General features: G+C 41.2%; 3 protein-coding genes across 11 annotated transcripts in view; 1 reads left to right on the forward strand and 2 right to left on the reverse strand.

Moving 5' to 3' along the window:
* Positions 1 to 174: 174 nt before the first annotated feature.
* On the reverse strand, positions 175 to 5,403 carry parp12a (poly (ADP-ribose) polymerase family, member 12a). Its single transcript, XM_040025086.1, has 11 exons — positions 4,915 to 5,403; positions 3,823 to 3,958; positions 3,459 to 3,723; positions 3,195 to 3,365; positions 2,882 to 3,071; positions 2,560 to 2,734; positions 2,169 to 2,398; positions 1,963 to 2,050; positions 1,711 to 1,841; positions 1,195 to 1,343; positions 175 to 1,008 (listed from the first exon to the last, which is right to left on the reverse strand). Exons 1-11 carry the CDS (start codon positions 5,226 to 5,228, stop codon positions 752 to 754), a joined length of 2,106 nt encoding a protein of 701 aa, XP_039881020.1. The 5' UTR covers positions 5,229 to 5,403; the 3' UTR covers positions 175 to 751.
* A 3,444-nt stretch (positions 5,404 to 8,847) lies between these two features.
* On the forward strand, positions 8,848 to 15,153 carry ccdc113 (coiled-coil domain containing 113). Of its 4 annotated transcripts, none has more exons than XM_040025107.1 (10): positions 8,848 to 8,999; positions 9,080 to 9,134; positions 11,794 to 11,929; positions 12,310 to 12,471; positions 12,563 to 12,712; positions 13,033 to 13,143; positions 13,343 to 13,441; positions 13,528 to 13,635; positions 13,707 to 13,862; positions 13,954 to 15,153. In XM_040025107.1, the coding sequence occupies exons 1-10, from the start codon at positions 8,990 to 8,992 to the stop codon at positions 14,059 to 14,061; spliced, it is 1,095 nt and encodes a 364-aa protein (XP_039881041.1). In that variant the 5' UTR covers positions 8,848 to 8,989; the 3' UTR covers positions 14,062 to 15,153. The 4 variants fall into 4 exon arrangements, 3 of the variants coding, with proteins under 3 accessions (XP_039881041.1, XP_039881042.1, XP_039881040.1); XR_005694943.1 differs by lacking the exons at positions 8,848 to 8,999; positions 9,080 to 9,134 and adding an exon at positions 11,271 to 11,456 and having other exon boundaries at positions 13,954 to 14,514; positions 14,970 to 15,153; XM_040025108.1 differs by having other exon boundaries at positions 8,849 to 9,134.
* Positions 15,154 to 15,278: 125 nt separating this feature from the next.
* Positions 15,279 to 27,968, reverse strand: part of srgap1a (SLIT-ROBO Rho GTPase activating protein 1a) — a 74,765-nt gene continuing 62,075 nt past the window's right edge. For 2 of the 6 annotated variants that reach the window (XM_040025097.1, XM_040025101.1), the window contains exons 19-22: positions 24,712 to 24,892; positions 22,755 to 22,892; positions 18,615 to 19,002; positions 15,279 to 17,881 (exon numbers count right to left, since the gene is read on the reverse strand). In XM_040025097.1, coding sequence (XP_039881031.1) covers positions 17,474 to 17,881; positions 18,615 to 19,002; positions 22,755 to 22,892; positions 24,712 to 24,892 — 1,115 coding nt within the window. In that variant the 3' untranslated portion in view covers positions 15,279 to 17,473. Of the gene's footprint in view, positions 17,882 to 18,538; positions 19,006 to 22,754; positions 22,893 to 24,711; positions 24,893 to 27,968 lie in introns of all 6 variants that reach the window. The other 4 variants (XM_040025098.1, XM_040025096.1, XM_040025102.1 and 1 more) reach the window with 3 other exon arrangements.

Consider the following 27,968-nt stretch of genomic DNA (forward strand, 5'->3'; position numbering starts at 1 on the left):
TCTGACACATTATGATTAAAAGATTTGGAGAAATCACCACAATTTCAAAAGGCCGATAACTGCGACTTATTGAACTGCAATAAGAAAGTATCATGCAGGCAGCCTGGGCTTTTATATATATATATATATATATATATATATATATATATATATATATATATATATATATATATATATATATATAATTGATGTAAAATTACTAAATTGTCATCTTTTAGGAACAATTTGAATTTTCTTAAGCCCAAAATAGTTGAGGAGTTGCGGTAATGTGAAGCGCACATGTTAAATATAGCAGAGCTGATTTTTCTCTCTGTGGTCAGACGACAGTACTTTGTGAGTGCTTTGTGCTTCTGAGACACACCAAGCATTTATAAACCTGGTCTTCTCTTCTTTCAGAAACTGGCTGAATTTTGTCTCTTTTGGTAACAGAATTGAAAAAACTTACATGACACTGCATTTCAAACAGACATGAGAAGTCACTGAGCATGTCACAGGAATAAGAAGCTACATTTAAAATTAAAGGCTGTTTATACATATGAGCTCTGAATAATCAAAATGTAAAATGATAGCCTGTGGAGTGTTCATTAATTGCATTTTTTTTTAAATTTTGTCATTATCTTTGTTAACTATTAAATTATTTTAATCATTTTTCTACATTTGCAAAATTCTAAACTTTCAAATACACCACGAAACTAAAGAACATCCATCCACAGAGTTTCACTAGTCTGAAAAAGGAAAGGCAAACTGCGACTTATGAGTAGTTGATAATGTATTCTGGGTAAATCTGCTGCTTTTCAAAGACAACGTAAATGCTGGGTTTGTTCTTAGAGTCAACGCAACTATCGTAGAACGTTCTTTTGTTTGATTTTAGCGGCGGGCGAACGTACGTGCTTCTCCCCTTGGTGTAGTCCCCTACCAGGACCAGGGCAACAAACATAATCTTGTTTGGAGTTGCTTTGACACTGGCGTATCTGTCAGAGTAAGATGCATCTTTGGCAAAGTAGCTCCCTAAAAATAAAAAAGTTATTGTTAATATAGTCCAAAGAAAAAAAATGCTAGTGATTTAGTACTCAAGAGTTTTCTGGTGTTCGTTTTGAGGAAGATGCATTCCTTTTATGGCTTTCCAGTGTCAAATTTTAGCTACAATGTGTCCATTATACTACAAAAAGTGATGCAAAGATTGCTTTGCTGTACCTTTGCCATAGGCTGTGCCATGGACCCCACACATCCTCCAGTCAAAGTTTTGCTCACAGATGGCCTCTATCAGAGACTCGTCAGTCCCGTGGAACAAATACATCATTGAGGGGTCTCCTCCGTTCCTCCCCTTCATCTGCTCTTTCTGCCTGAACACAGTGTATGCCATTTAAGTGGAAACATCCTTCTTGCAGAGATTTGTGTGTAAAACCTTTCTGTCTGCATCCAGCTGCTTAATTTAGTATAAAGACTTGATATGAGGGGGAAAGAAAACTAATAACCCCATCAGATAGCTAGTGAAGATTCAGCTATTTCCTGTGCCAGGCCAGAACTTAGTCCAACACCTGCAAAACAGTTTCCTTTTTTTTTCCTACTTTTTAACAGTAACAAGTTCTGTTGTGTTGCTGCTAAGGTAAACGACACTGTGTAGAGTAGATTCACTATTTTATCACCTGGTTCCTCCAAAAGTTCAAATCATTTCTTTAAAAAAGCCAAAAATCTCTGTCAGTAATTTACCACTGGAAGACTCTCCACAGAGACGGGTTCTGGATCCTTTGGATGCTGTTAATTTTTTTCACCGGCATTGTGCTTCTAAATAAAGACTCAATCAGATTGTAATCTGGTGCAGATTGGGAGAGATGTATTAGCTGAAAGACAAGAATAAAGTGCAAATATACAAGTCAACAATAAAAGTAGAAATATAGGTTTAGTGTTTAGTAACACTGAGCACAGGGTTGGGTTTTTGTTTTTTAAATAGAAGAAAGATACCTTGTATCCAAACTCCGGTATGGCATTTTTGTCCCAGTGCGAAGGTACGCTTTCAGCTGTGGAGGAGCTGGAGCTCTTTGATGATGTGCTACAGAGAAGACATGCAGTATTCATTTTGTTGGTAAACTCACTTAAGACAGCAACCAACCAAGACTAGAAATATTTGAATAGCCTGAATCAATGTGCACAAGTGGAAGTCAAAATACCTCTTCAGCTTGTCCTCCACGTCATGAGCAGACACAAAGCGAGGCCTCCTCCTGACATCTCGCTTGGTTTTGAATTTTATATTCTGCTGATACATCGCCTGGTTTCCTGTCGCATCTTTGAAATGGAGAATATATTGCTGTTTGCCAGCACTGAACGGAATCTCTGTATCTCTGTCTTCAAGGTATACATTCTCCAGGGTTTCAGAAGTCACTGATGATTCCTCATCACCCTAAAGAGAACACAACAAGCAATCCACCTAAGTTTAGATTCCAAACATGCCAGTGATTAAATTACTTGGCATATCTAACTATAATACATCTGTTCCCTTAGAAAAGTTCTGTCAAGGGTGGCAAGATCTTCATACTCATTGAAAGAATCACAATAAGTCACCTTTCCATATTCCAACCATTTCCCACCATCGTCCTTCCAGTACCAGACCCACTGTGTAGTGAGAATGAAGTGAGGGGGCTTTGAGACAGAGGAGGCAGTGGACAGGCGACGAACTGGAGAGTTTCCATATCTCATGGTCCTGAAGTCCACCGACTTCTCACTAGGGGATGAAGAGCTAAGAGGGACGTAAATTCCATCAAAATTAATGGAAATCTATAGACCTGAGCTCATGTGAATAACAGTAATATGCATTTAATCTTTTAATATTTTACTGCAGATGCACCACAAACAGTACATCTGTGTGTTCTGTTTCTTCATGTACCTTTGAAGAGACAGAAGTCTGAAAAGCCCTAAGCCGGACAAAGGTTGATCCATGCAGCTCGTCTCTTTTGCTGGGTCACAGTATGCCTTTTCAATTTCCTCCATAGTGGGCAAGTCCTTCCAGGTTACACCATCAGTGTCTAAAACCTGCCATCTGTAGGGCAGGTGCCAATGGACACGTGCACACTTGTCTATGAAAAACACACACCAGCATTCATTTATTAGGCGGTGCACATATGGACATAGACCTATACGTGTTGAGATGTTACTGTATTGTAGATATGAAAGGAAGCTTCCACCATCATGATCATTACCTTTGAACCCGCAATGTCTGCGAATGAAATAAAGGCAGATTTCATTCATGTCAGCATTGCTCGGTGGCTTAGATGGACAAACAGAACTGGTTGGGGATCCAGGATTGCTGTGGGAAGACTGCTGGGAAGACTGCTGAGGCTGCCGAGTTGAGGTTCTTACCTCTGTTAGCACTACAGAAGAGACACATTTATGTTGTGTAGATTACTGGTCTTGCTGATTGACAAAAATCTGTGCAAGACATGTTTTTATAAAATCTGCTTTACCAGTGACACCAGTACCCTGCCTCTCCTGTTGACCCATGATGATACATTTATTTCTGTAGATCTTGTGAAGGTTTTCAATATTCTCACGACTGAATCCTCGGAAGAGCTTCATCGCATGTCCATCGAGGCCATGCTGTCTTTTGCACGAAGAGCCAAATTTGCAGTCACCCTGGAAAAAATGCTGGCAGACATGGAGCTTTGTGCACGAGGTGGTGAATTTACATGAGCCGTGCTGACCGTTGCCCTTGTTGTAATGTGAGCATATCTAAAAGGAATCATAAAGGAGGATGAAGTTCACATATTTTCAACAGAAGAACAAGACAATCTCCACAATTGCCTCCAAGTGCAAACCGCTAAAACATACCTCAGGAAGCAGATAAGGATCATTCTGCAGTAACAGCTGGAACAGCTGTTTCTCTGTGAAATCATGAAGATTGTACTTCTTCAAAAGCTCTGCATTGTATGGAAATGCCACACTGTGTGGATTCTTACACTTCCCTCTGTAAATGAAAACATGCCATCCAATTAAAATATTCTGTTTTACTTATAATATTTTTCAATATTATTGCTTTTGAGTTTAGTGTCTGAGCCAACGTATCTATAAATTTACATAGTCAAAAACCTCATTTAAAGATGTATGCGGTGGTGCTAGTTCAAGTCATTATGCAAATGGCCTGTTTATAAGGTAGGGGACATCTGCATTCAGCTGAGACTAAAGAAGTCACTTGGATGAGTTTCTGCCACTAAAAACGTCGTATCCAGATGAAGGCATGACCTTCAGCGTGAGCAGTAGGCTCTCCATCATTTATTTACATTATGGGTGTTTTGCATTTGGGGGAAAAATGATCAAAGTCCTGTAATTGAACTGTTAAATTGCTGCCATCTTCTGGTCAAAATGTTGCACTACAATCGTGCAAACAGGAAAAAATGGAGTGACCCAAATTCGTAAAATTCATAATGAATGCGAGGGAGCGCAGTCTCCATCAGGCCAAGCTAAAGTCACATTTAACCATTTTGATTACGATGTCTCATGAAATTCAGCTCGGTTTTTATGTAAAGTCAAAACAAGAGTTCTTATAAGGTCATGGTGCTTATTCCATCATCATTCACTATTTACACTGAGTATTAAAAGCACTTTTCCCTGTGGGGGTTTTTATTTACACCTGTGTTCAGACTGAAGATTAATTGCTGTGGGAATGAGATCACTATGAAGCACCAATAAGATGACGATACGTCGCAACCATAGGCGATGACTAATAGCAGGAAAACAAACCTGAATCTGCGATTATTTGCTGGGCTTTAAAGTTTAAACCCACGCAAAGCTTGTTGAAAAACCCCATCGTGAATGATTGAGCACCTTTTTGCTCATTTATGGCGGTGATAACTATCACCGAGTCTTTGTTATTATAGGAAAGCTTTCTACAAATATAAATAAATAAATAAATAGGTTACTTACCCGAACGTGCACTCTCCGCAAACAAAATACTTGCACAGGTGTAAGCCATCGCACTGCGGACACTCTCCAGCTTTTTTCTGACAGAGCCGCAGATTGGTTTTAGCCACTACCAGACTATCCGGGCTGATTATTTTACTTCCCGTCTTTCTTCTTTCTTTAATGGCTATTTTACCATCGTCAAAGAGCACAGCGCGTAGGACCGAATCCGCAACCGTGAATTTCTGTGCGAGCTGATCTTCTAATTTCCCGAATTCCAAACACCCCTGGTTGTCGCACAAGGTCTTGATGATGAATTTAGACAGAGTCGATGTCATTCTGCAATGACATTTGTTCCTTTAGCTAAGAATTACAAAGCAGCCCAGTTATGGCTCTGACCGAAATCTCCGGCTACGTTCGGTTACTGAGAAATGAAACTGAAACCTAAACATAGTGGTCGCCCTGCCCAGAAGGAAAGTTATCGCTACAAGTTTTTTTAAAAAATACAAAAATAAATAGATATTGTCACGAGGGCGAGATTGCGTAGCATATAAAATCTGAAAATAAAGTGAATTTTATCTTAAATTAGTAGTAGTGGATTTTCATGTGGTTGCATTAAATCTAAATCAATCGTAAAAAAGAAATGTAACAAGTGTCACCTGGCAGGAACTTTGACAGGGTAGTGGGTGTGTGAGGTGAGGTGAGCGCCTTTTGTGGGAAGTTCCAGACACGATTAACTCACTCTGGCAGATAGGACAGCAAAAGTCGCAACAAGGAGACCGATGGTAGATATGGTTATTAGTGTGAGTAGGACGGAGCTCAAGAGCAGAATACGACACAAAATGAAGGAAAGGTGGCAAAAGCAATGGGAGGAGGAGAGGAAAGGGCGATGGCTGTACAACATCCAAAGGAAAGTGGGGGAAATGAGAAGTACAGGACGAAACAGGAGAGAGGAGACGATTATATCTCGACTGAGATTTGGACACACTGGCTTAAATAGCACATTATTTTTAATAGGTAAACACTGTACAGGGGAGTGTGACTGCAGTAGGGAACAGGAAACAATAGAACATGTTTTATTGCATTGTCAGAAGTATGATATGGAAAGGAGACAACTGATCAAAAAGCTGGACGAGTGAAGTTGGACTTGTTTGATTTATTTCGCGTGAGCTCTATAAGTGAAAGTTATCAGGCTGTATTTTGGTTTTTAAGGCAGACCGATTTGTTCGGGAGAATTTGAATATTTTATTTTATTTATTTATTTATTTATTTATTGTCATTTCGGTCCACACTCCACACTAGTTGGTGGCGGTAATGCACCATTTTGCTGTTTGCCAACCGCCAATTCAATTCAATTCAATTCAATTTTATTTATATAGCGCCAAATCACAACATAAGTCGCCTCAAGGCGCTTCATAGATACAGAGAAAAACCCAACAATCATATGACCCCCTATGAGCAAGCACTTTGGCAACAGTGGGAAGGAAAAACTCCCTTTTAACAGGAAGAAACCTCCGGCAGAACCAGGCTCAGGGAGGGGCGGGGCCATCTGCTGCGACCGGTTGGGGTGAGAGAAGGAAGACAGGATAAAGACATGCTGTGGAAGAGAGACATAGGTTAATAACAGGTATGATTCAATGCAGAGAGGTCTGTTAACACATAGTGAGTGAGAAAGGTGACTGGAAAGGAAAAACTCAATGCATCATTGGAATCCCCCGGCAGCCTACGTCTATTGCAGCATAACTAAGGGAGGATTCAGGGTCACCTGGTCCAGCCCTAACTATATGCTTTAGCAAAAAAGGAAAGTTTTAAGCCTAATCTTAAAAGCAGAGATAGTGTCTGTCTCCCGAATCTAAACTGGAAGCTGGTTCCACAGAAGAGGGGCCTGAAAACTGAAGGCTCTCCCTCCCATTCTACTTTTAAATACTCTAGGAACAACAAGTAGGCCTGCAGAGCGAGAGCGAAGTGCTCTAATAGGGTGATATGGTACTACAAGGTCATTAAGATAAGATGGGGCCTGATTATTTAAGACCTTGTATGTGAGGAGCAAGATTTTGAATTCAATTCTGGATTTAACAGGAAGCCAATGAAGGGAAGCCAAAACAGGAGAAATATGCTCTCTCTTTCTAGTCCCTGTCAGGACTCTTGCTGCAGCATTTTGGATTAGCTGAAGGCTTTTCAGTGAGTTTTTTGGACATCCTGATAATAATGAATTACAGTCGTCCAGCCTGGAAGTAATAAATGCATGAACTAGTTTTTCAGCGTCACTCTGAGACAGGATATTTCTAATTTTAGAGATGTTGCGCAAATGGAAGAAAGCAGTCTTACATATTTGTTTAATATGTGCATTGAAGGACATGTCCTGGTCAAAAATTACTCCAAGGTTCCTCACAGTGTTACTGGAGGCCAAGGTAATGCCATCCAGAGTAAGAATCTGGTTAGATACCATATTTCTAAGATTTTCAGGGCCGAGTACAATAACCTCAGTTTTATCTGAATTAAGAAGCAGAAAGTTAGCGGCCATCCAGGTCTTTATGTCTTTAAGATTCCTGCAGTTTAACTAACTGGTGTGTGTTATCTGGCTTCTTGGACAGATAGAGCTGGGTGTCATCTGCATAGCAGTGAAAATGTATGCTATGTCTTCTAATGATACTGCGTAGGGGAAGCATGTATAATGTAAACAGAATTGGTCCTAGCACTGAACCCTGTGGAACTCCATAATTAACCTCAGTGTGTGAAGAGGACTCTCCATTTACATGCACAAACTGGAGTCTATTAGATAGATATGATACAAACCACTGCAGCGCAGCACCTGTAATACCTACAGCATGTTCTAATCGCTCTAATAGGATATTATGGTCGACAGTATCGAATGCTGCACTAAGGTCTAGCAGGACAAGCACAGAGATGAGTCCACTGTCAGAGGCCATAAGAAGATCATTTGTAACCTTCACTAAAGCTGTTTCTGTGCTGTGCTGAGCTCTGAAACCTGACTGAAACTCTTCAAATAAACCATTCCTCTGCAGATGATCTGTTAGCTGTTTGACAACTACTCTTTCAAGGATTTTTGATATGAAAGGAAGGTTGGAGATTGGCCTATAATTAGCTAAGACTGCTGGGTCTAGAGATGGCTTTTTGAGTAAAGGTTTAACTACAACTAGCTTGAAGGCCTGTGGTACATAGCCGATCATTAGAGATAGGTTGATCATATTTAAGATCGAAGAATTAATTAATGGCAGGACTTCTTTGAGCAGTTTTGTAGGAATGGGGTCTAAAAGACACGTTGATGGCTTGGAGGAAGTAATTATTGAAGTTAACTCAGAAAGATCAATTAGAGAAAAAGAGTCTAACTTAACATCAATAGTACTAAGAGTAGCTGTAGATAATATTACATCTGTGGGATGATTACTGGTAATTTTTTCTCTAATGATAAAAATTTTATTTGTGAAGAAGTTCATGAAGTCATTACTAGTTAACGTTAAAGGGATTGTTGGCTCAACAGAGCTCTGACTGTTTGTCAGCCTGGCTACTGTGCTGAAGAGAAACCTGGGGTTGTTCTTATTTACTTCAATCAGTGACGAATAGTAAGATGTTCTGGCTTTGCGGAGGGCTTTCTTATAAAGCAGCAAACTATTTCTCCAGGCTAAATGATGATCCTCTAAATTTGTGACACGCCATTTCCTCTCCAGATTACGAGTCATCTGCTTTAGGGTACGTGTTTGAGAATTATACCACAGAGTCAGGTACTTCTGATTAGAGACCTTAGTTTTCACAGGAGCTACAGTATCCAGAGTCGTACGTAGTGAGGAGGTGAAATTATTAACAAGATAATCGACCTCTGTTGGGGTAGCGTTCAGATAGCTGCTCTGCTCTATGTTGGTACAGGGCATTGAAGATGATAACAGTGGGTGGATTATATTCTTAAACTTAGTTAATAATAATAAACCCTATACAGAAGAAGAAGATTGGTCATGTGACCACAAGTTTTAATCAATCAAGTTGTAGATCGACTGCACCTCTGCTGTCCTTCTTTTTTATTCTTTTGGTTGATTTGTAATTTGGTTTTGGCTAGCCCGTCCAGCTGCAAAGGCTGTTATGAATGACTGAGAGTGAGTCTTGTAAAGGCGGACTAACCTCTCTTCTTGTTTTTCCGTTTATTTGATTGTGCCACTTCCCTTTACAAACCCAGGTTGCAGGTCATGCATAGCGGTGAGACCCGAATTGTTTGCAGTGCGTGGCCACAGGTAAATTGATTGCAGTGTCTCTAAAACTGGGTGTAATGGTTTGCAGTGTTATTTGTTAGCACCAGTGACTGCAGGGGTGTCGGACTCCAGGCCTCGAGGGGCGGTGTCCTGCAGGTTTTGGGTATCATCCCGGGTCAGGGTTAGGTTGATTAGTTCATTACCAGGCCTCTGGAGAACTTCAAGACATGTTGAGGAGGTCATTTAGCCATTTAAATCAGCTGTGTCTGATCAAGGACACACCTAAAATCTGCAGGACACTTGCCGTCGAGGCCTGGAGTTCGACACCCCTGCTGTAGAGTCATTGATTCGCACCTTTGGTTTGATGGTCTTATGTGCAGCTGGGATATTAGTAGAACGGGGGTGTCCAACTCCAGTCCTCGAGAGCTATCGTCCTTCAGCTTTTAGACTCATCCTTGTTCCGACACACCTCAATCAAATGAATGGCTTGTTATCAGGCCTTTGCCAGATTTGATGGCATACTGAAGAGGTAATTCAACCATTTGATTCAACTGTGTTGGAGTGAGGATGCATGTAAAAGCTGCAGGACAGTAGCTCTCGAGGACTGGAGTTGGACACCCCAGTAGTAAAATGTTTTGTAAGTCCTGTCTGGGAATGAATGGGGAAATGTATGTTTAACTCATGGAATAAATAAATGATACATTTATTTCTTTGACATTTTATTCAACACATTAGTGCTCTGTTACACAAACAAAAAATATATATCCTCAAGAAGGCGAGAGCATTTTTTAAACTCTATGTAGCGAGTAAAAGCCACCGAGTAACCGCTAAGGACCTCTATACTACTTGTGCAAACTTTCAGGCCCAAAGCTCTTACAGGAACGAGCCCAGAATAAACGGGACAAGAGGGTCAATATCAGTCAGATATGTTAAAATTTATTATTTTAAAAGAACACAAAGGGTTTGCAAAAGGCCTAAAACATCAAAATGGGAAAGGTCACTAACGACTACAAGATAGTCTTATTGGTGCAACCTGCCAGCAATGCAACTATAACCTGCGGGCTTGCTCTCCCTCGGGGGTCCCAGATTCTCGTTGCTTTAAAAGAAACAAATCCACCCCAAAGAAATACGAGCCCAACAGAACACTTATCGCATGCACTAAGTGTTTTAGTTCAGGCAATAATCGGTGGCACTAAAATCACTCTTAATAAAACTTATTCACTGCAAATCCACACGGAGCACCTCTAAAAGACCTAATTCCCCTAAGGTAAGAGCCTAGCTCAGGGATTGCACATTGCCCGACTAATATTGCACCAGCCCAGTAGAAATAAAAACAAACCCGGCATAAAAAACATTTTTTAAAAGGTGACCCTACTAAAACCAAAAACGCAACAAAAAGGAGAAGGAGGAAAAAACAGTGACAAATTCACATGTGCAGCCTGTCCTCCAGCAGACAACGGTGTTTGCTGCACACCTGGCTTGTCTTCTAAAATCTCTACTCGAACCTCTGCTGTAGAGGTTTAAAACAACCGTTTGTGTAGAAGACAATTAAAACTTCTCAGGCTCTTCACCTACTCATACAACCATTGTTCACAGCCCTCGTCAGTGCAAATGACAGAAGAAGAGCACCTGCTGCCAGTGTTGCCAACTCCTCAGTAAGGAAAATCGCTATTGGCTGTCCTAAAAGTCGCTAAATGACGTCATCGCCTAATTTGCATAATTGGTCATGCTAATCTAATTGTAACCTATGTTGTTGGAGAGAGAAATAACATCGTGGAAGAGACATAAAGTGAGTAAAAAACGTCCTAAATGCATTTAGAGTTTCTTTAGAACTACAAATTAAATTTCTTTTAGCAATTATTGTTTTTTTTTTAATGTCACAATTCCAACCCTGCTCCTTTACCCGGGCTTGGACCGGCAAAAGTGACCCGAAATAGGCACTCTGGTGGAGTTACTTCGTGTGTGTGTGTTTATAAGTAGTTTTAAACCTTGTGATCCACAAAACAGCATAAGAGTAAAAGAGTAAAAGAAGAATTGACTGCGTTACAGCACCCGCTGCTTGTTGAGAGTAAAAGCGATACGCGCTTTCACGTCTTTTTTTAGCGACTTTTTTTTAGAAAAAAAAGTCTGCTCTCTTGGGTCCCCTGGGTCCTAAAGCCTTCCCCTATTACATCCATTTTTCTCATTGCAAAACTTACTGAGTAAAACGTTTCCAGAAGTGCGTGAATGCAACACTAGGCCATAGAAACCAGAGGTTCAGTGTACCTTAGCAACCATGGAGGACGAGCCTTCCTTGATTGAGGAAAATGACGAGGTCACGCAAGAACAGAAGGAACTCATTTACAAACGGATCGAAGAACTAAAGTAATGACAGTTCATATTTATTAAACTAAAAATAACTCCGTCCTATCGGCTGTAACCCTACAACTGACTTTATTTAACTTATTCCGTATAACCCACCAAAGTTACTTGCTAATGCTCTGCTAATGGTCTGTAATTTCAGTTAAATGTTACTAAAATGCAACTTTTCGTCTATTAACCATTAGCTAGAAAGGTTTAGGGTGAGCTGTTCCACCCTCTACATAATGTTTTTTCTAATTAATTTTTCTTAAAGTAAGCGGTTACTTCCCCGAGCATTTTTAAGTGATTTTTAAAAAAATGTATTTATTTTGCCTGCTTTTCTTATTCATTCTTCCCCGAGGCATTCCAATGCAGCCCTCCTGGCAGAGAATGACATGTTTGAAAGCTTCATTTGCCGCCTGGATCCACAAGACCTGCTATCCCAGGCTGGGGGAGAAGGTGCCGGGGCAACACGAAGCTTGAAGCTGGGGGCTGGGGTAAGTACCATAAAGGTTTATTAAATAACCTTGAATGCAAATCCTTACTTGCCATTATAGGTCTCTTCCTAAAAGTAAAGACTGCAGATTGATGCTTCACACTCAACACATATCTACACACAGCACACTTTATTTGTCAGAACTTGTGAATTAGATAGACAGTGAAGAACAAAGTCCTTTTTATGACTGTCCCAGCTGCAGTGTAATGTTTTTATAGTTTTAGGTAATGTCAATTTATTTACTGTTTGAGACAAGCCAAAATAAAGCAGATCTTATTGCATCAACTCTTTCCAGCCAATAAATGTTTGACTGAAAACATTTGCATTCTCTTTCTTGAACAAAACATGATAGGATACTATTTTGAGTTTTTGTGCCTTCAGGGCGTTGGATGGAGGCGAAAGTCCAGGTCCAACATATCGGACCGTTTTCAGCCGCTCACTTTAGAACAAAAACTGTGCGTAGCACAAAGAGAAGTAAGAGAAACACAACAGGACCGGGAGAAACTCAAACTGAAATCTGAAAAAAACAAGGACAACTACAAGGTTACAACACACACATGCAAAAAATAAAACACAATATATAGAAACACTGACCTCAGGTACATTTATTCATGAAACATACTCGTCTTTTCAGGCCTCTATGAAGGAAGCAGAATTACGTCTGGCTGATGTCAGGAAGGCCAAGAACGATTTTGAGCGTAGACTGGTCAAACCTACGAAGGACAACACGCTAGAAATGAAAGAGCCAGAGAAGGTGCTCCAGTACATTGAAGACAAGTTAAAGGTAACAAAACTTGTCTTTTTAACAAAACAGTGACATCAACATGTGCACAGCAGTTTTTGAATAGATTGTTCCAGGTTAGAGGTATGCACATTTCCAAAGGCCAGAGACTTTTTACCCTTTTAAAGTCATATTATTAATTTTACCCAAGTATTTTATATAAAGTCAATAAAATTACTAAGATTATTAAGATGGGTTAGCTTCTAAAGATTGAAGCAAGCAGCGTAAAGAACTTTTTTTCACCCTTGTTAGTTATCCGCTTTCTTCAGTCCTGTTTATAACCTCCCTTTCACCTCATTTGTTCTGTTCAAACGTATGTACAGGTCACCCAGCTGGAGACCTTAAATGTAAAGAATCGGGCACTAAAGCTCCACGAGAAGAAGCTCCTGCAACAGCTGCAGCAGAAAAAAGAGATGGGGAAAGCTGAGTATGAGGTAGAGAATGAAAGCAAATGTGTTGCTGTCAAGAGATTGTGTAGGTTGTAGGTTAGACTGTTACACGGGAGGACAGAAAATCAATGTACAGTCTGCTTTCTGCTGCCAAAGTTTGTCAGTGTCTTACATGTTTGTAACCATTTATATACTTGCTCATTTCGCTAGTGTGTAAATGCAAAGTTCTGTGTATTGCATCTAGGAATTTTTTCAGGAGTATGACGAGCCAAGACCCGACAAAAACCTGGATGAACTTCAGATCAACAGTTTGAAGGTTCAGCGTGTTCTCAGCTCACACAAGGTAACTCGCTGGAAATTTGTCAGATGGTGTTCTTGGCGTTATTTCCAGTATAACTTTCAGCTTATCTGTCATATCTGTGTGAGCAGGAAAAGCTGCAGAGTGTGACATTGAGGTCGGCAGAGCTGAGCAATGACATCGCCAAAGTGAGGCAGATGCTGGCAAAAATAGAGGAGGGGTTAGAGCATGCTGAGAAGGTTTGTCGAAATTAGTAAAGCTTCAAGAATCTAAAACCCCCAATTTTAATACCTGATCTTTCTCTCCTCAGGAGCATTCAGCGGCTGAAGCCCTTAACCACAAACTCAGACGGCAGCTCAGAGATTATCAGGCTCCTGATATCACTGAGTACATGCATGTCAAAGACAAATACAAGAAGCTTAAGCAGAACATTCACACTTGGGAGAGAAAGGTTGGGATTGCTGAGGTAAAATGTTATTTTTATTTAGTCTCTCCTCAATAACAATAAAACTGTTGTGCTATGGTATTAAAAACAACATAATCTCTGTTTTAACTAGATGGCCTTCAAGACCCACACTAAAGTGTGGAACAAACAGGTTGGAACTAGCTCTGGGGAACACCAAATCCCAATAAAACTCCCACACATAGCAGCACATAACATGTAGAAAAAAGAAGTTTCCCAAATGACTGATTTGATGACAACAAGAAAACTTTCCATCAATCGTTCTGCGTCTGCTTTCTTTATTATTGTTTGCAATCTTTTAATGCTTTTTGTTAAATGTAAAAACAATGGCTTTCATCCTCATCATATCTGTGTCCCTGAGAGTTACTTATTCAAAATTATGATTGACATTAAAAACATGTTGTGTTATTGCTTTTCCTTTCTTTATTTATGCAAATGTGACTCATTCATTTAAGATTAAGACAGCTGTTATTGACACAAAAGGGAAACTCGTTCTGTAATGCAGTGTGGTGCCGAGGACCATCTGCAGCTGTGTTAAAAGGCACAGTGACAGGAGAATGAACCGATCATGTCACGGCTGGAATAAACAAAGGCAACTCCACACATCAGGGCCCTGCTCTGACCGGTGTTCACAACAAGGACTCGGGACTTTGCTGTGAGGAAATGTGCTAACTACTCAGTTTGTTTGTGTGGCCTTTCTGCCTTTTGTTGTGCTCTCACAAGTTTCTGTACTCTCATCTTATTCGGACCATCTATTGCTCAGAAGGTAGTGCAGGTCGTTTACTAGCTGCAAGATTAGAGGTTTGATCCCTGGCTCTTGTAGTCTGCACATTGAAGTAACCTTTTGCAAGATGCTGTTGTCCCAATGCATCTAACAGAGTGTGCATGAATGTTAGACAGTGTGCGTAGGTTTAGAAAAAAGCACTTTTATGAATGTATGCGAGATTGGGTGAATGAGGCTTGTAGTAAAAATGCATTTTGAGTGTGCAATTAAAGTAGAAAAGTGCTTTGTAAGCATCGATCTATTTACCAATCATCTACTCTCTTTTTGAGTGTTGCAAATCTGAATGACTACAATCTTGAAACTGTACTTTTCTGCTATCCAAACAGAACAAAGAATAGACACACACTGGCTGAGAAAGAGGCTGTGTGGGAAACATGACACTAAGCTGGTCCTTGTCCCCATACAGTGAAGGCAATGAGTCTGTTTTCTAATTTAATGAAAGCTTTCACAATTTTTTATTATTCTTGACAATACCAGTGTATGTTATTCTTTGCAAAACTGGTAATTTTACTGTTCTGTCTCAAACGTCTTTTAGGGGCACTAAAACTTCATCTACACAAGTGTAGCCAATCTAGTGAATAAATTGCAGTTAAAGTTCCTCAATAAAACAAACAAAAACAAAAACACACACAAGGTCAACAAACTATTTCCTTTATTAGAAAGAAATCCTTGAATGAACTCTAAACGTTATGATATTACATGCCATATATACAGTTATATACATAAAAGTGCAATGTCACATTGAGTAAGCTGTTTATTTATGATCAATTCTGCCATATAACTGTTTGGAAAATGGCATAATTTCTTATACACTTCATCATCCTGCACTGCATTTTCTCAAAAACACAGCATCTAATATGCGACCGGGCAGAGTGTCTGAAGTTCCTCTAAAACATTTCCAAAGGCACTTTCACAGAATACAGATGTACATAACACCACAGAGTAGCTTAAAGCCTACAGACGGCATAACTTGAGTCCTACTGTTGCTGATGTTACATAGTGACAAAAACACATTTTTTATATACACAACTGGCTTCACACTATAGGTGGGACACCTGTATCTCTGGATATTTATTCTACATCATATCTTCTAAGTGATTTCTACCCAGAAACACAACAAATATAACAAAAAGAAGATTACAAAAATAATGAAAGTTAGTAATTCAGAAATTAATTAACCTTTAATTATTTATACATATAATATTTGTCAAGTCAAAGATAGTGTAAACCTGCTGTTAGAGAGCATTGCTTATGCACTGCAACCTAACTACCAAACTCTTTTCTATATGTAACTATGCTAGCCAAACACTCCAATGACATGCACCCGGCTCTGTTATTCTACAGCACAGAGGTTTAACAAAAACAAATGGAGACATACAGGGGTGCAGCCACAAAACTGGAAGTCTGGCACATACAATTTTATGAGGCTATTGCATTTTGAAATCATTATATAGGAGCTGACTGACCCACATAGCCCATTTCTTTTCATGCACTTCTAAGTATCATCCACACAAATCGGTAAATGCGCGAAAAGAGCTTCAATGTCAGTCTGAGAGCAGTATGCAAACATTATTGACATTCTTTCCCACATATAAAACAGACTAGAGGACTCAAAGCAAGCTGCTGTTTTCAAACACCTTCGCAAAGAGAAGCACAGGAAGCAGGGGGAACGTATTAGGAGGCTTTTACAACTAACAGTCATCAGGTCCATGGCTACTGGCAGCACAACCACAGGGCGCCACCTTGAGTCTAAACATGAAGGATCAGTATCCGTGCTTTGACTTATAAACTCATGTCTTTGGGTAAATAAAGCCAAACAAGGCATAAAAGGAAGCTATGGCATGTAGTCCACGCAGTGTAACAACATATTTTTCATCATCATTTTCTCCCTAAAGGTTACACAGATGCAAAAGCAAACACATATCAGGCGCATTTCTTCCCACAACCTAAGGTAACGTTGCAGGAATTTATGAACGCATCAAAATGTTCAGACGTAAAAGTCATAAAGCAATAGTGGTTTTATCCAATCATCATCTGTCATTCCAGGCAATATGCTTAAATAAATCTGAGTGAAGCCAGCACAGAGGTGATCTTTGTACTTAACGAAACACAACAGACGGCATGCTTTGCTGAAGAAAGCTGCAGTTTACATGCGAGTGGAAAAAAAGCATACTGGTGTCAGTACTACTCATTTATTAACAGAGTACCGTTAATAAATAATCTGTAAAGGGCTCTTTTGGCTCCTTAAAACTCTTTCTGCCCAGCAAGTCACAGCACCTTTTCTATTAATGAACATCTGATGTATGATCTATGTACTGGTTCGCAACACCTCCGAAGGCCATTCTAGATAAAAGGGAAAGAAAAATCTAATCTGTGGTCACGACAGCTCTCACCACAGGTTCAAGAACTGCATGCACCACATGTTGTTCAGAGTTACAGTTCATTATCATCTGTAAACTAAACTAATGTGTACATTTTCTAAAACTTTCCGGAAGCCTTTGTGATTTGTTGTTTTTAAAATCTTTTTTTTTAAAGATATCTGTTATTTAATATTAATATTACCTAAACATATTAACACAAATCTGAGACAACAGACAAATCTGTCTTCACTACAACTCCTACATCAATAACTCAGATCTAATCCTTTTTAAATTCTTGTTTTCAGATTCAAACCATCAAAAAGAAATGTCTCCAATCCAGGGCCAAGTATTTTACACACTCTTAGATATTACTTGTACTCTCTCTGAGAACTGTAAACACTGGTTTCACAGTCTCTTGGGAACTAGATTGAGAGTTTTTGATTTACATTCTCCGATTCCCGCCCTGGAGGTTACATGGTGCAGGACTTATCCAGAGGGTCCTGAGAAGAATTAGCAGGAGGCTGAGGGGCCTGATTTGATTTTGGTAAGACCATGGGCTTGGGCCTCAAAGCGGGGGGTTTGAGCTGCACCCCCATGCGTGGTGCTACCACGGGCTTGAACGTGCTCACAGAATCATTGGAGGAGCTGGTGCTGCGGCGGGTGGGCGGCTCAGTGTTGGCAGTTGACCTCAGCATGACGCCGTGGATGGGGCTGAGGGACTCGCTGGAGCTGGCCGGCGTCGGACCTCCGCCGCTGCTGCCGGAGGTCTGCCGCTGCTCCAGGGTGTCCAACACCACGTCGGGGGCGTGCTTGGCTGAGCTCTGCCGCTCCAGCTCTCGCAGCTCATTCAGAGCAGTGTTCATAGTTTCCTCTATGTCCTGCAGGAGAGGAGAAAAATGTGCGTGAGAGAGGATGATAATGACATAGGCAAGAAACGAGCAGGAGGGTTAAGATGAAAAAAAGAGAGAAAAAACAAGAAGGCAAGATTGGATGGAGAAATTAAGAGTGAAAAAGACCATAAACATGCAAAAACATGGAGAACACAGACACAACATAAAAGAAGATCACAAGGAGAGATTTTTTAAGAAAACACCAAGCATGCAGTATACATGCAAAGTTAGTAGACAATATTACTTAATACTGGCTCTTCTCCCTCACCATGTTAATGGCTCTGGATTGCAAATGAGATGCAGAGATGACATGTTCATCTTAGCATGCTCCCAGTAGGCAGACCGACAGCCCAGCACAGTTTAAGGTGCTCTCTGTAACCCTCTGCTTTCTAAACGACAGCCTATGAAAGACTATGGCTCCACTATTATATAATCTTATATGACAGAAGCCATATTAGAATGATGACAAAATTAAAGATCAGACTTTGGAATATTTGGCATTTTCCAAAAAATTCAGAATTTATAGGAATATTGTGTGTAGGAGTATACTGTGATCCCTGCCGTCTGCCTGTGAAGCTAGTCTTTTGCGTTTCTTTAGCACAGGGACTAGGTTGCAGCTAGAGGAAGCAGAAGACTGGGACTGACTATGTTTTTACAGGGCAGGGCAGGGCTTTGATGGTGGAGGGAGCTGCGGTCGGGTCGCCGCTCGTCCCGCGCTGACCTGTGCGATGGTCTCCGGATCCAGGGGCTTGCCGCCGTGGTGGTGGTGGTGGTGGTGGTGGTGATGGGCGTCGGTAAAGCCTGTGTACTGGCCCGAGGACGTGGAACGTCGAATCGGTGGGCTCTCCATCTTCTTCAGGGACTCGTGACGACTGATATTCGTCAGACTGCTGTGGCCAGCGCGGCGCCGTCGCTCAGGGCTGTCTATGGCAACGTGATTGCGACTTCGCAGCATGTCCCGAGGGCTGAAGTGGCCTAGAACTGGTGAGCCCATCTCTGGAGTCCCGCCATGTCCACTATGACTCTGCTGGGAGGTATGCACCATGCAGTGGACATCACTGGGACGGGCAGGTGGCCGTCGAGACGGTGGATCTGATCTTTTCCTGTGTCTGCTGCAATATAAGTGCAGGAAAGAGGAAACAATAGGCAAGCATTAAAAAAAAAAGCAGTTTTCCCTCACCACTACTTCATCACATTAGCTGTGATTTATTAGTAGTTTAAAGCTTCTAAAAACAGAATTAGATGGGGACATATTAGCTTTTTGAGGGAATCCTTGAAGTCAAGCATCGGTTAAGGTTATTCTGGAGAGCAGGTAGAATGGATCTGTTGTTCATCAGAGGATCAAAACAGACTCCTCCAGGGGACGCTGAAGCTGCCTTATCACAGTTAAAACACGGAGACGGAGCTGAGTATGAATGCACTTCTATCACACATAAATCCCTTTACATTCACAGACCGCTCCACGCCAACATCAGTTTCACTGAAGCATTTGTGTTACTCCATAAAAGACCAGTAGAGGAGCGCATCCTCCTTTGTATTGCTCCAACAGGTTCAGCTCTGCGTAAGTATGACAACCACAACAGAGTCGAGGGCTGTAACGATTACTGTCAAGCAGCGCAGTGTCTAATTTTATTATCACTTGCTTTTTGAGTTGGTGTTACATTTATGGAAATAGTGACAACTTAAAAGATTAAATTAGTAATACAGCATCTGGATTCTAACGCAGGTCAGGTCAGTTATTAGAGTTAATCATCTTCAGTAATAACTCTTCCTCGGTTGTTTCTCCGAAACAAACGGCTTCAAGTAGAGAGTTTACATCAGCCCCTATGAACGAGCTCTCAGACATTATCATTAACATTTCCAGGCAGTTTTATTACTGTGATAAACAAAAAGCAGTAATGAGGACGGACGAGAAGGTGGTGAATATTTTGGTGAATATAACGTGAGCTCTACCTGCAATGCCAGAGTATCAGGTAAATCCAAACAGACCTTTGATTATGTAACACTCTGAAACCCACACACATCTGAATGTAAATTTATAAATTCATGCGCATAATAAAAACATATGACTGCACCAATGGCTGCTGTTGAAAGCTCACACACTAAATAATAGAGAACCAGTGGTGGAGTGGTGCAGACACGGTGTCTGGTGAGGAAACAACATTTTTTTTTTTTCCTTGACTGCACTGACATTTCTTGAATTGCAAAACAACTGCAGTACCTGCTTATAAACTGCAGGTGGAGCAGTCAGCATGTATATCCCTAATCTTCCTCTGGGACAGCATGTACTACAACAGGCACCGCAACTTACTCTGCAAGCTGTCACCGCATTGACAGCTCACCCTTTGCTTATTATGGCTTCGACTAATAATGTAACATAAATCACAAGCCTCTTCATTAACACAGAAAAACAGGCAGAGTGAAGGAATTGTTCTGGTCACATCAACATGCTTCTTCTCCACTAAAAGAGGCTCTAACACAGCTGTCTTGTTTACTAATGCTTACTGTGATTACCATAGAAGTCTGTCTGGTGAGCGTGTTATTGACTGAGACCACCAAGAGGGGAAAATATCCAAAGAAAAAAATATCAGGTGGTATAAATGATTCAAAACTTGCTGTTTGAATGGAAAAGTAGATAGTGAGCAGGGAGAGGGTGGAGGGTAGAAGAAAGAGGAGAGAGGTGGGGATCACCTGGGAGCCAGTGACAGGAAGAGTGTGACAGATTCTAGTTTAAGGACTTTGAGGACGCTTATTAAGGCTGATGTTAAAAGGATGATTCATTCAGATATGTTCAGCTGCATACCAATACCTGCAGTGGTGTAAATATTGCCTCTAGCATGAATCATCAACATTTCAACAGTGAAGTAGAGGGAGTGAGTATGGCTCTGAATAAAATAGCATGTGTTTGGCCAAAACCCAGTAAGAGATATTTCAAGGTCGCTTATCCTCCACCAATGAAAAGAGAAGCAGGAGACAAAATACTGGCACTAACCAGCAGAGAGACTGCCAAAAAGACTGAGGTGTGATTGGATTTGTGTGTCTACACAGTGTGTGTGTGCGTGCGCCAATCCTCCGTGTGCATGACTAAAATAGTTGTTTAATACTCATACCGGTACTTTCTGACGGGAACTGTCTGGTAACTTGGGACAAAACAATGTGGCTGATGCTTGCAATTAGACAAAGAGTTGAGTTTAGGAAACACAATGTCAGAGGAAGGCAGCACACTCAGGAGTTACTGTTACTGCTGCCGTAAAACTAATGGTCTCCAACTGCCCTGTTTTAGGTAAAATGGAAACATTATGAATAATTTGCAGTGATTTAACAGGGTAAAAGTCAAATTTGCAGTAAACTAATTACCGCGAAACAAGGGTGTCAAACATAAGGCCTGGGGCCAAAATTGGCCCAGCAAAGACTCCAATCTGGCCCGCTGGATTACTTTGGAAAATGTGAAGGCGAACAAGAATTTTGGACTTTTTAAATTTAATTTTCATAAGTTTTACAGCTTTTCCTACTGATAAAAACCTGCCCCATGGCTATTAATGCCACACCAAACACTTTAAGCCCAAAGAGTCTAGGGCTGCCACAAACGATTATTTTGATAGTCGACTAGTCACCGATTATTTTTGCCATTAGTCGACTAATCAGATCATCATCCATTGGACGTAAAACGTACAGCTTATTGCACCAGCAGCATCTGCTCTTATATAACTATCATTAGCTTACAGCTTTAAGCGTTTACGGTCTGTGCTAACTAAAAATAAAGACAAGATGATAGTTTATTAAATTTTAATGAAATCTGCAGATTGTTTCGGTGAAGTTTAATAAACTCCTTCTATCTAAAATATAACAGGACACCGGAGTAAATTCTCGAGCATCTCACACTTCTGATAATCAGCTGTCTGCTTGACGTTTATTCAGCTGTGTAAAAACTATAACTTTAATCTCAGCCAAACCGATTTACTCAGGAACAAATAAAATACTGAAAAAAGCCAAACAATAACATTTTTAAGTTATCTAAGTGACTTATATATCATGTTTAACCTGAGTAGCGAAAGACGGCGGTGGGTTTGAAAACGATTTGCCGGGAGTCCGGTGTTCTCACCGGCTCTAGTTAGCCTTGCCCCCGGCTAGCTATCGAGCTAGTGGGTAACAGACGTCTCCGAAAACGTCGGAGCGCTTTTGAAAATATGCGGTGTCTTGATAAACTGAGCAGATATTTGAGGTTTACACAGCTACATTCTCGCCTGAAAATATGTTAAACGTTTATTTTGTGACCCAGAAAGAATAATAAGAGTAATATTAAAACTAACTAGCTGCCGCCATTGTTGGAAACTGAGCTGGGCTGCGCTATGAATTCTGGGACACAGCTTCTTCTTCTTCGGGGTTTAACGGCAGCTGGTTCCTTGTACATGCAGTGCTGCCATCTTCTGTTTCAGTCCGTTATTACACTCTTAAATCCTACCACTTATTATTCCTGTGGCTTTTGGGATCTTACAAAGCTTCAAACGACGCGTCGACTATTAAATCAGTCGTCGACGATTCTGATAGTCGACTAATCGTGGCAGCCCTAAAAGAGTTGTGCTGACAGATTCCTTTCTCTTGAAATAACTATTAATTTTGCGTCCCACATAAGACCAAAGTGGGCTGGATGTGGATGTAAAACAAATTTTGACATCCCTCTTTAAAAATGTGGGAAGAGCGTCTATGATCCAAATTAAAATACAGAGTTTTTTTTTTTGATATTCAGAACTGCAAAATCTTTGTGGTCCCTAATTAAGGTAGTTGACAGAAATTGTGTAAAAAAACAAACAAACAAAAAAGCATCAACATTGCTAGCACTGTTTTACAGCAGTATACCCACCTGGTGATGAAGGCTTCAGAGATCCTGGTGTCATTGGGTGAACCGATGTCTTTTCCTGAGCATTTATCCTCCCCAGCATGGCCACTGCTGGCCTCGCTGTCAGCCTTCTGACTCAGAGTGTCTGAGAAGTTGTCATCTCTGGGACACAGAGACAGTGTGACATTGAGACATGAAAAGAGCAAGAAGTGATAGATAAACCCACAGTAAAAATTAAAAAAAAAGGGACAAATCAGCAAATCAGTCAATCTTTTATATTTGTTCAGTTCTTCAGTATCAGTATTTTCCATCCGTTTCCTGAGAATCCTGAGAGTCAGCATGTGTCACCCCCACCCCCACCCCACAAGGTCTACGGAGTCAGATGAGTCATAGTCCCGAACCTCTCAGCATTCTGGTGATGCGCTGTGTCGGCGACACGCACAAACACTCACACACAAACCAGCTGCATGAGTTTCAGCGAGCTGTGTCACTGGATACTCGGTACAGTTGGTGCCTGTCAGGTGGCAGTAATCAGACCTACTGAGCTGCACTGTTGCCTCTGATGGCATCATCAAACACAGTCACTTATTTAGCAAATCCACATGAACGCACAGGGTCACAGCACAGACGAGCACTTCTCCAAAGCAGAGGCAGCTACCAACAAAAATTACAAACGAATTTTCACAGTCAAACGTTGACAGGTGACATCTTGTGCCAAAGTACTTTGGGAAACATCTCCCTGTATATTTTATTTTTTTACAGGACGAGTGAAGATTGCAATCTTGTGCGCTCTTACTTTCCTCTGCCTGCTCACTTTAAGTAGAGACCAGGACGTTACTTCCTTGGGAACAACGTGTACAGCTGTAAATTTCTGTGTTCTTTCATTAACTAAGATGACACCCCATCAGCAGTGCTCCCTCCTAGTGAATTATTGATAGGGGTCCTTTGACGGGACAACAGCAGCAGGGGAAGGAGGAAAACAGAAAGAGCGTGACGGCATTCCAAATGACTGTTTTGCCAGCCAGCTACTAAGTGATTGGAGTGATTCTGTTCCAGTCCTAACGAGACAGTGACTTCAGTCCATTAGGCACCAACAGTCGCTATGGCAGAGTGCATGCTTGTTAGTGCTGAGAGCACGAGACGGTGACAGAAGGCTTGGTTAAGGACCCTGGAGATGCAGAAAGCTCCACAGCTGAGCAGGGATGACAGTGGAGGACAAGACAAATGAGCCTGAAGGTCCCCTGTGCGCGACCCTATAGTAACCTGACGGCCTAGCAGCCTTTTTGTGGAGCAAAGTCAACAAGGACAAGTGTGTTGTTTAACCCACAGGGATATTTTGCTAAGGACTTTAGCTCTCAGACTCTAAGTGGATCCGGCACTAGTTAAGCAGCCTTTGGTATAATAATTAAGCGAGGAGAGGTCAGAAACTACTCGTTCGTCTTCCAACTAAAGAATTCCATTTTAATTGTATAATTAAAAATATATAAAAATTACATTTTTATATACATTCAATCTATAAATGAATGTATTACTTTCTGTGGTTCTTTATACGGTAATCACCTTCTGTTAGAGCATTTTTCAAGGTTTGAGGACTCTGTCAGCTGTGGAACGAGTAAATGTTTTCCATCATCTTAGGTTTAGTTCAAAAGATGCTGGCATCATATTTACTGTACAGATAGGAAACAGTATAAATCTTCCTGTCCAGCCTCAGCTCACATAAGCTCCAGCCCAACCCCCACACCCCTGAACTGGATAAGCAGTTAAGAAAATGGATGTGTGAATGTTCCCATCCATCTCTTGGGAAGAAAGTACATAACATATATTATGAACATCTGATTATTCCTTTACAACTGCCTACAGTTTGAGGTTAGCTAGAGGTAAACTGACTAGTCAGTATTCACTGTGCATGATGCACATCTTTTGTTTGTGCTCAATACAGAAGACATTTATTGCTCTACATTTGTATTTGTAGGACACTCACATGTCTTGGACTACAATGTACTGGTGTGGCACCAGGCCATCAATCCCATTGTGCCTCCCCTCCCACCAGTCTTCAGATGCCCGCTGATACAGCAGCAGGGAGGCGCCCTTCTTGAAAGACAACTCTCGAGAAGAGCGCCCGACGTAGTCAAACTTGGCAATGGCTTCAATAGGCTCACCCTCTGTCGAGAGAAAGGATTAGTCAGGTTAAGTACATGTCAGATATGGCAAAGTCATCAAGTACAGATGGTTGTTATTTCATGTGCAGACATTTCTAACGACTGATTCAAGTGCTGTAGACTTGGGAAATAAAAATCTAATTTTGGAAACAAATGCACTTACAAATACAGGCTGGCTACAATTCAAGGGAGTCTAACACCGACATGTTTGTACACGTGAATATGCAGTTGATGCAAGTGCACATGGAGTGCAAGTAAGCTAAGCCAGCTGATTCCCCCGCCCTCAGTTCCAGTCAATAGTAACCCAGCTTTACAACAGCAGGCCAGAGCCACTATGGGCCCTGAGGAGCTTTAGCAGGACATGTATAGAAGCTTTTGAGAGGAGATCTATGCGACTCAGGGGCATGTGAGTCACGGCATGGATCATCAGACTGGGGTGATTACTGCTCAATAATTGTACAAATAGAGCTCTGGATCACTGACAACAGAATGTGAAACATACCGTGAAAAGTTACTGCGTAAAACACCAGCCAGTGGTCGACTGAACAATTATTATTACAGTTTATTTTAATTTACTTGTACACATTTAACTACTTGTGTTCCCCGAATACAATCGGAAGAGAACATCTAGAGTTGACTTTACTTTTCAAAAAAGGCACAGTCTCCAAGCCAATATGTATGCACTACAGCAACACGAGGCTAAAAATAGCTTCTTTATTCCTCCCTCGCTCCTACCTCTGCTTTCCTGCCAGCTCACTTTCTCGCTTCAAGTCAGACAGGGGGTCCCTGGACAGACGTAACACAGGCTCTATATATACGCTGGTAGGAAGGCAACAGAGTAAATGTCTGAAACCTGTCTCAGCTGTGACAACTCATCGTGATATACTGCATCTTTCTCAGGAGTGGGAGATTAATTTCAAGATGAGAATCCCGTGTGCTAAAGAAAATATAGGCTCGATTGTGGAAAGACTTGTGGGCTCTGCATTTCTTCCAGTGTCCTATTTTATCTCATGTATTCTCGTTCAGTTTCATCCCACCTTTAACTTGCTACTGTCTTTGCTTCACTGGGTTGTCAGTTTTTGCCGTGGCTCCAATGAAATGTGACAAGCAGGAATTTACAGTTTGAATTAATTGGACTGCACTACAGCGGATGAGGCCGTTAATAAAGCAGACGGCACAGTCGTCGGTGCAGGGGAATTCTCCTCCTTCCTCTACTTTCTTCATCCCTTTCAGTCACGTCAATAAGCTGATCCCGCGATCTGTCAATGTGTATCCAAGGCACACGCGTGTGAGCGCTGCAGGGACGTGACTGAAGCTGGAAGCAGCAGGCAGGATTCCCTTTGTCGTGTCGTGCAATTATAACTGAGAATCTTTCAGAACCAACTGAACTCGGTTGCACACGTACATGTACGCACCCTCCCACACTGAGACTGGAGCTAAAGAAATGCTGAGAGTTGGAGGCATGTGGTCCAAGAGATAGAAACTGTCAGATGTCTTGCACACGCCAGTGGAGCGCGGTTGGTGTGGATGTTGCTTACACCAGTGTTCCCACAGAGAAATGGGGCAGCAGAAGCCTGGTTTGATATGTTTTTAGGATCAATGGCACTAAAGGAGGCTTCTTTTCCCCCACTGCACATCATCATCATGATGTTAATAATCGCACGCTCTTGCTGTTACAAAACAAACAGCAGACACTGCGGCAAACATGGGAAAAAAAGAAAAGAAACATGGCTCCTAATAGGAAAACTGACTACGCTCTGCAAAGTAAAACAATACATTCCCCTTTAACATCTACAATACAGCCAGCAGGTTCACGTGACATCGAGGGCATCCTGGTATATTCCTGTAACGGCCATAATCAATGAGTCATTTAGTTCATTTCTGACCTTGTGGGAAATTTACCAGCAGACACAACATTAATGTTGCCACTCTAAAACCAGTTAAGCTCCTCGCGTGTCGGACAGTGTCAAATGTCACAACGCCCAGTTTGTGCCTCCCATATGTTAACATTATTGCTGCTTCAAATAACTGTGTCCTATAGGGGAAAAACTTTAATAATTTAAGATTGATTTCAAAGCTGTCTTTGCTTAGCAGGTTAATAAAAAGCACAAACTGTTGCAGAGATCAAAGGAAATGTGATTAGTTTTACACATACAGCACAAAAGGCTTCAACTCTTGTTTCTTTATATTTTGCTTCCAGAGAGCAACACATTATTGTCACTTTTTAAAGTGGTCTTGAGTGTTTCTCCAGGGATGAACCAGTGTTGTGTCTACACATAACAGATAACTTGGGAAAGAACCAATTTTACTAGTTACTAGTAAAACACAATTCGCTCCCTGGCCCGGAATACTATTTTTGCATCAACAAGGCGAGTTCCAAGAAGCCGTTAGCTGAAACTTGGCATTATCTCAGCATGGTGGAAACTGGTGGATTAAAAACAGAAGTGGCGGGCCTACAAATAAACCAGCTACAGTAGATGAACAGTATCTGAAAGTCACATCCTAAAGAAACTGAACTGCACCTTCAGTTAATCCCCCTACTGTTCTCTGAAAATTCATCAGAAAAGATGTTAGTGGAAGGATGGCTGTAAAGAAGCCGATCTTAAGGAGGGAAAACTGAGAGAAAAGGGTGAGGGAGGCCAAATTAGACAAGAACTAGCCTTGATGTTTGGTTCCAATGATTGTATTAGGGCTGTGCGATATGACTAAAATTAAGACATCTATCGTCCGATAACGATATAAAATCACAAAAATGTAACATTTTCTGTAAATTCTGTGAATCTCGGGCAGCTCGACTTGCGGGAAGTGTTTCCAGCTGGAGTCGAGTGTTTTAACCGATGCATGAAACGATACATTTTTTAGACATAAGTTGTAACGGCCGCCGTTTTCTTTGTGAGTATTTATTACACGGCGTGCTGCGGGGAAAAGCCTGTTCTAACGTTTGAGTCTAAGGTTTATTTTTTAGCACCTGGCGGCTCTTTTTTACTTCTCATCCGTAAATACTCATCTTTCACGTGATTCAGTTTGTTTTGAAAAGTCTCAACAGGATCTTGAGCTTTATTGTGAAAGGTTTATGTGG

The sequence above is a fragment of the Simochromis diagramma genome, unplaced genomic scaffold (genome assembly GCF_900408965.1).
Source record: "Simochromis diagramma unplaced genomic scaffold, fSimDia1.1 OVJJ01000293.1, whole genome shotgun sequence".
NCBI lineage: Eukaryota > Metazoa > Chordata > Actinopteri > Cichliformes > Cichlidae > Simochromis > Simochromis diagramma.

Coding starts and splice junctions, on each gene's coding strand:
- parp12a (XM_040025086.1), bottom strand. CDS start 5,228: ATGACATCGACTCTGTCTAAATTCATCATCAAGACCTTGTGCGACAAC. Junction 2,735..2,881: donor AGACTTCTGTCTCTTCAAAG/GTACATGAAGAA, acceptor CGTCCCTCTTAG/CTCTTCATCCCCTAGTGAGA. Junction 1,842..1,962: donor TACCGGAGTTTGGATACAAG/GTATCTTTCTTC, acceptor CTTGTCTTTCAG/CTAATACATCTCTCCCAATC.
- ccdc113 (XM_040025106.1), top strand. CDS start 11,368: ATGGAGGACGAGCCTTCCTTGATTGAGGAAAATGACGAGGTCACGCAA. Junction 11,457..11,793: donor AAACGGATCGAAGAACTAAA/GTAATGACAGTT, acceptor TTCTTCCCCGAG/GCATTCCAATGCAGCCCTCC. Junction 13,863..13,953: donor GAAAGGTTGGGATTGCTGAG/GTAAAATGTTAT, acceptor TGTTTTAACTAG/ATGGCCTTCAAGACCCACAC.